The sequence below is a fragment of the Calidris pugnax genome, unplaced genomic scaffold (assembly GCF_001431845.1).
Source record: "Calidris pugnax isolate Ruff unplaced genomic scaffold, ASM143184v1 scaffold41, whole genome shotgun sequence".
NCBI lineage: Eukaryota > Metazoa > Chordata > Aves > Charadriiformes > Scolopacidae > Calidris > Calidris pugnax.
Window position 1 is genome coordinate 26,108,169 of NW_015094509.1, and position 7,266 is coordinate 26,115,434.

A 7,266-nucleotide genomic window follows, 5' to 3' on the forward strand; every position below is an offset into this window, starting at 1 on the left:
TTGCTCTTGTTGGGGGAGGGGGATGGGAAATGAGGGTCACCTGCCTTCAAGCCTTGCAAAAATTCTGGAACAAACCACATTTCATAAGCACCTGGAAGATAACAAGTCACAGCAGCAGCTGCTTCGTGTAGCAGCAAGGACAAGTAGCCCATGTGGACTTCTCAAGAATAAATTGTGTTGAACCGATCTAATCTCCACTTTGAACAGCATAACAGGCTTTAAGAATAAAGGAAAAGTAGCTGTCACAAATCTTACCATTACTGAGGTTTTCAAAATGGTTGCGAGTGCCATTCTCATAAGCAAGCTGCAGCAGCGTGGTCTAGATGAGACAATGATTGACTGGGTGCAAAGCTGGTTTGATAACATATCACAAAGGTTATCGGTGGTGCTTTGTCAGAGTGGAAGGATGTAGAAAGTGGAGTTCAGCCAGGTCTGTCCTGGATCCAATCCTGGCATGTGTTTTCGTTAATGAATTAGGCGATAGAAAAGAGTTATTAAATTTTCAGATGGCATAAAGCTTGGAGGCTTTGTAAGCACAGGAGGACAGGATTTGAATTCAGAATGATTTTGAAGAATTGTATAACCTGTCTGGGGTGGGAGGGGGAAAGCTGAAATTCAGCAGGGACAAGCACAAGGTTACAAACTCCAGCTTATACAAATACACCAATAACAAAATTTTCCAATAGCAGTTCTGTAGCAAAGTGAGGTGTCACAGTAGGTGATAAGCTAAATTGCTTGTGAAAAAAGAGAAATCACCTCCATACAAGAGTGAACAAACAGTTTTATAACTTTAAAGATGTGCAGTAGTCCTTTCTTTGGCACTAGAAAGACTTCAGATGCCATATTGTATTCAGCTTTGAATGTGACTGCTCAGTAAAGATGCATAATATTAGTCCAGAGGAGAAGAACACTACCAGAGATGTGGAAAACATGGCCAGAGCAGAAGGACTGATAGGCTTGGTACTTGTTTAACTTTAATAACTAAGTCTCATAAGAAGCTCTTCAATGAGCTTCACGTACGTAAAAGGCTTGATGCAAACAGGACAAGAATAATCTATTTTCTAAGTCTCTAAGGAATGGAAAAGAAAGCAGCTTGCATTAAAGGAAGAAGTTACAGTTTGAACTTTTCAACAGTGAGACTTGCAAAGTACTGGAAAGATTTTTCTTTAGACATAACTTTGTGCTAATGGTCTGACCTCAGCTGAACCAATATCTTTGATGTGAGAGTCACTGCATCCTCCTGAATGCAAGTCCTCATAAAGTCCATGCACCAAATGACTGGGTGTGAGATCACTCTGGCAGTCTCGGCAGCGGTGAGCTCCAGGCTGGCTCTGTCAGACACTTAAATTTGGCAAAACCCGGCGAGGTTCATTACGAAGACTCATTGTGGGCTATTCCATCTGGGCTTTGCTCATGGCATCAGTCTCTTCCCCTCTTGCTATTTTCTTGCTGTCTGAACTGTTCAAGGAAAGTTTGTTTTCATGGCAGTGGGAATGGCAACACATTTTATAGTTCCCTTAGGGCAGAAAAATAAAAATTTTCTTGGTGGCCTCTGAGATCTTTATCAAACATAAGAAATCTGTGGCTTGGATGTATATTTATTTAAGCCCAATTTACTACCCGTCTCTTGGTTCATGGGCAGAACACTCTGGGGAGTTGAAAACCTTTCTTTGGATGGCTTAGAGTGATCTTCATTAAATATTCCACTTAGGCTTTCATTGCAATTTGATGGGCTGAACGATATGGCAGCTGCTTATGATAGATTGCTTCGTTTCTCCTATGGTACCATTGCCCAAATGTAGGGAAACATCTTCATTTGAATCTGGTGCCTCTGACAGTGACTGATCGTATGCAATCAATGATAATTAAACCTATCGATCCCATGGATTCATATCAGACCTGAACCTCTTGCACTGACTCAGTGTTGCATCACCAGAAAATCATGATTTCTGAAGCTGGACTGTCAAGTTCTGAGATGAGGCTCCAGAGCACAGAGGAATACAGAAGAGCAGGTAGAACTGGGGTCCAGCCAGCTAGCAGGAACAGTGGCCTCTCTCAGTGACGATGGCCGTTTGGATGGACACCCTCCTGGACTAGGAACACACAGAAAACATCTGGGAACAGATACCAAACAACTGCATGTTCAGAAGGCAACATTCTCCTTCCAGATGTAAAATATGTTTGTAATGTTTGTAGGACAATAACTGCAGTGTATTCTGTTTTCTGGTGGTCGGCAAAGTTGTGTTTCCTTTGATCTTCTAATATGTAATATATTTGATTGCTTAACCACAAGACCTTTCAAAGACCTGGAAAGCTAAAGTAATAAACTCCACTCAAAGTGAATTTGGGACCAGTCTTCCATTAGTGAGCCTGGAAATCTGCTGCTGACTCCAAAGGGCATGAAAAGAACAGCAAATGGCACTTCATTTTTGTTTTGCCAACTCAGAGACTCCACCACTGAACACAAGACCCCTCTGATCAGCGCTCCTGGCTTGGGGACCTTCAATTCTTTAAGCATTTCTTGAGGCCATCGAAAACTAAAAAGCTGAAGTTCATGAAGAGGTAAATTGAGGGAGAAGTAAACAAACACTGGGATCTAATCTTTTAGATTTCTGGTAGCCATAGATTATAGCCATACACTTTTAAAGACAGAAGGAGCCTTTGTGACTTTCACTTTGCATAAAACAAGGTGGAGTGTTACAGTCATACCTTCAGGTGAGCTAGACTGTGGGGTTTACAGACTTTGGGTGGTGGAAAATCTGTCATATCCTCAGGTGAACTCTCCAGCATTAAAAATACGCAGCTTATCTGCAGTCAGAACTTGTCTGGCTTGAGCTACCAGCCTGTGAAGTGTTATGCATTTGTATGTTAAATTAAAGAGCCCTCTGCCCTTATATATATTATTATTCTGAATTTCTGTTTGGAGCTTTTTTCCCCGCACTGCTTTTACATTTCATTACTGTTCCGCTGCAGGAGTTCAAAGTTTTCAGATTAAAGTCCTGTGCAATTCCAGGGGACAATGCTTTTCTCCTACACCAGTCTGTTTGCAGTGCAATATGGGGTGGAGGGAAATGCGTGCACAACTCCCCCCAATGCTGAATGTCAGCTTTAACAATTCCCCCCTCTCCCTCCTCCCCCTCACCCCCCGAGCATGGATGATATCTAGGTCTTTTCGCCAGGGGCCTATATCCACGCAGTTTGCCACTCTCTGATATTAACGCTTGAAGTTTTAATGAGCACAGGCAAAGGAGGGTGCTTAGCAACAATACAGAGAGTACAACAAATACAGGATAAGCAGTTTGAGATTAGATTTCAATGCCATCTTAATGACAACACCAAGATCTAGTTATTGCTCTGCGTAACTCTTGCCACTAACACAGATGCCAGAATACTGCAGTGCGTATGCACTGGTGGGGTTTCCACTTTGGGAAGTGGGATTTTGGAAGCAAGGAGGAAAAAGGGAGAGGAGGAAGCGACAGACAACATGGGGTCAGGACAGAATTTCTTCCAGCTGAATAACATATGCAGTCTGCTCAAGCAGCTTGATGGTCAAAGTGCCCTCACTTGCATTAATTTCTCAGAATTTCTCTTGATCCCAACAGACTGGAGAATTACAGCAAAGGTATTGGCACTATTTATTAAAGATGACATTTTCTTGCTGGCTTTAACACCCTTTTTAGCTCCACTCACTCTAAAGAATGACAGGCATATTATTAATGGCTACAGTCAGGCTTCAGAAATTATGTCTGTGGTCTTTTGAGAGGGGGTTACTTAAACTGAGCACTGATTTGCTATGAAAAGAGCTTGTCTGCTCATTGAGAAACTTGTGGGACCCTCTAATATATGAAATCCGGTTGGTCAAAATAAAAAATGAAAGCTGTGAGATGCTATTAACTCACCAAAACAAGCTCAAGTCAACTTGCCTTTTGGGAATCACTGGCCAAGAAGCAGAAAGGAATGGCTCCCAAAACTGGAAATGGATCCTCAAGCCCAAACCCTGTGCAGTGGAGAAGAGAAAAAGCCAGGCAGGATCTGAACAGTTTGACAAGGCACATGAGAAATTGCCCCTCATACCACTCATCTAAGATGATGCCCTGGAACGAATCGGTGTGTTTGACACAAGCCTCTAAAAATGACCACAGTTATTAGAATTTCAGTCCTGCACATGCCCCAAAACAGGGGACTAACCTTGTCTTGTGCCCCACTAGTAGGCACTGCCTTTATACTTAACGTCTTATACTAGAGAAGCTTTAGAAAGGCAGGATGACTGCACATGGTGAATGGGGCAGGACACGTGGGGAAATAAGGCAGCAGACCTGCTTGTGTCCAGAGAGTGAATCACTGGAAGAAATAGGAACAAATTCCCAGTCCTTTGACATCTGTCCTTCCTGAAGGAACTCTCTGTCTGACCTACCACCAGCTCCAGGAGCTACTGCACACACTGTCCCTTTTCATGCTGCAGGTCTCTGAAAAACAACCAAGAGCAAAGGATTCACAGTTCTCGTTCTGCTCCTTCACCTCTGATTCTCCGTGCTGCCAGAGAGAGAGCCAAGCGAGCAAGGCACCACAGTCTTTTTGCTCCTTTCTGTCCTGTGTCACACGGCTTAAAAATAATCAGCTGCAGGAAAAAAACCGAGTAAACTGGTTTGATGTTATGGCATGCCCATTATTGCCACGCACTGATTTATCGCTGTGTGATACACTGCTCCTACACTGAACCTGCTTACTGTGCCACCAAAAGGTGACAGCTGGTTTGAAAACTTCACAGAGGTCAGGGGCAGACTGGGTGTCAGAGCAGTGTAAAAATCAGTTCATGCTAAGGATGATATCTGGAGTTGTGCTTTTGTCACCCAGTAGAATTCCAGCATGGGTCCAGAGCTTTTATTCTCCTTCTGCTGATCTTTGCTATGAGAAGAAAATGACTGAACGAGAGACTTAATGGTCCATGTATCTATGTCTCAAACCCTTTCTCTCCCCCCTTCTCTGTGAACCCTGGAAGCACATGTTCATCTCTCCCAGCAGGCCTGACTCAGCCCTTCTTTCCAGGAAAGGCACAAAGCTGCAGCTTTCTGTACATTGGACAAAGGAGAAATAGGAAACAAAGAAAAGAGAGGGCAAAGAAAAGCATTTATAAGGGAATGAGAGGCTTTTGATGAGAAAATAATGAAACACAAAGATAATGTCAGAGGGAGTAGCCACAGAGAAAACAAAACGAGCAAAGCTAAGGAGAGGTGGGAGGAAAATGCTGATGAGAGGCTGAGGGGAAGAGAGAGCAAAATGAAACAGAAAGGAGTCTCAGCAAATTCCCATAATGTAACACTGATGAAGCCTTTTATGATTATAGACAGGAATTCTCAGAAATGTTCCCTTGCAGGAAGTTTGCATACTCATATTTTAATATCTTGGAACACTTTCCCAGACTCAGTAGAAGCAGAAACCTTTTTGCTAGTGCTTCATGCTCTAAATCTGGGTTACCCCTGTGCATCCCCAAGCTCCAGTGTCACTGAGCTCTGCTCTGGAGGGACTGGCACATTGACTCCATGTCCATGCTGCCTCCAGAAAGCGTGACAACCCTGCGCTGAAACTGCTCTTCAGGAGAAGCAGGGTAAGAAATATGGTACGTCCTTCCAAAGCAATGGAGATGTCGCTTGCATGGCACCTTGTGGGACCTGGACACAGCTTGGTTCTTGTCCAGAGCCAGACAGAAGGTTGAGCTGATTCCACCTGTGTGTTGGATGTAAAATACCATGGAAAGTAGTGAGATTCTGGGTTACTTGAATCAAAGCCAAATCCACAAGTCTGTATGGCCTTAAACCCTTCCAGAAATCTCAGCCTGCACCTACTTCCAGACTCAAACACCAACCCAGTGTGCAAACAAACGGTAGGGATTATTGCTGCTTACGCATCACCAGTTGTTTACCTGACTCTGTCCTCTCAGACTAGCCATTGCTCATCTTCTCAGACTGAATGTTTGTCCGCAACATTTCCTGAGATAGATCTATGCAACTGCAAATAACAAAAAAGATTATAGTTGTCCCTGAACGAATTTTTGAAAGGTATACACCACCGTTCAATACTACTGTCAAAAGAAAAGGCTGCCAGAGAAATCACCTTACAGCAGAGAGGAGGCTTTGAGCTCCACCGAGTGATTTTACCAGCCTTTTCCATCTGAAACCCATTTTGTTCTTGCACCTAATTTGCACAGACTAAGTCCATCTCAGTCACTTCAGGAGGACTAGCACCAGCTGTCTAGTCTCTCTGTGCCCTATGAAAGGACAAGAAATAATCTCTGATCTCTTCTGGGCCTCTGCTGCAGACTTCAGGGGGAGGACTTTCCAGTGGATTCCCCTCAAAGTTGCAGGAACAGTAATTGCATCCCCAGTCCAGGTTCACCAGCTCCCCAAAGCTTGCTGGAAGGGACCGTAGATGATTGTTTCCCAACCAAAGTGTGTGCAGATTCCTTAACAGACAGACATCCTCGGGCAGGCTCTCCAGGGAGTTGAAGAGCAACAGCAACGTTTCCAGTTTCTCCAGATGCCGAATGCTGGGGGGGATCGTGCCTATTTTGTTGTCACTCACATCCAGAAAGGTGAGGCTCCTCAGCTGGCAGAGGGGTGCAGGCAGCTCGGTGAGGCTGTTGTTGGCCAGGTGGAGGCTGTGCAGCCTCTGCAGGGCCCCCATTTCTGGAGGCAGAGAGCTCAGGCTGTTGTTGCTCAGAGTGAGCCTCTCCAAGTGACTTAAAGTGCCAATTTCGGGAGGGATTTTCTTCAGGTTGTTGGAGTCCACGTAGAGGCAGGTTAGGTTCCTCAGGCGACTGATCTCTGGGGGGAGCAGCTCCATCCGGTACCTCAAGCAGCTCTCTCTTTCTGGGCTCATCTCCAGGACTTGCAGCTGGTCCAAGCCGAAGACCTGCACAGGAACTGATGCCAGCTCCCTGCCTGAGATCTTCAGTTTCTTCTTCCCTTCATACTTTGGATCATGCTCTGTAAGGTACCGCCAGAGTAGATCGGGGCCTGAAAAGGCACATCCCAAGGAGGTGGCTGCATCCATTGTCCCACAGGACCGTGGCTGGTTGAACCAAAACAGCCACTGACAGTTGGTTGCCCACTCCACGGGAAACCTCTGAGGTTCTTGGTGGATTAAGGCCCTCCGTCAGCTTTCCTCCCTGCAAGGTATGTTACCAATGCACAGTGTTTGGGTTGCTCAGATACATCCCACTGAGTAAACACTTGGTGTTCTCACTTGATTAGGTGTTTCCCTTTTAGT

General features: G+C 44.8%; 1 protein-coding gene across 1 annotated transcript; it reads right to left on the reverse strand.

The window, feature by feature from the left end:
• Positions 1-6,249: 6,249 nt before the first annotated feature.
• LOC106902055 (leucine-rich repeat-containing protein 40-like) lies at positions 6,250-7,050 on the reverse strand. Its single transcript, XM_014965222.1, has one exon. It carries the CDS (start codon positions 7,048-7,050, stop codon positions 6,250-6,252), a length of 801 nt encoding a protein of 266 aa, XP_014820708.1.
• Positions 7,051-7,266: the final 216 nt, after the last annotated feature.

Excerpts from the sequence above, each read along its gene's own strand:
- LOC106902055 (XM_014965222.1), bottom strand. The coding sequence starts at position 7,050 with ATGGATGCAGCCACCTCCTTGGGATGTGCCTTTTCAGGCCCCGATCTA.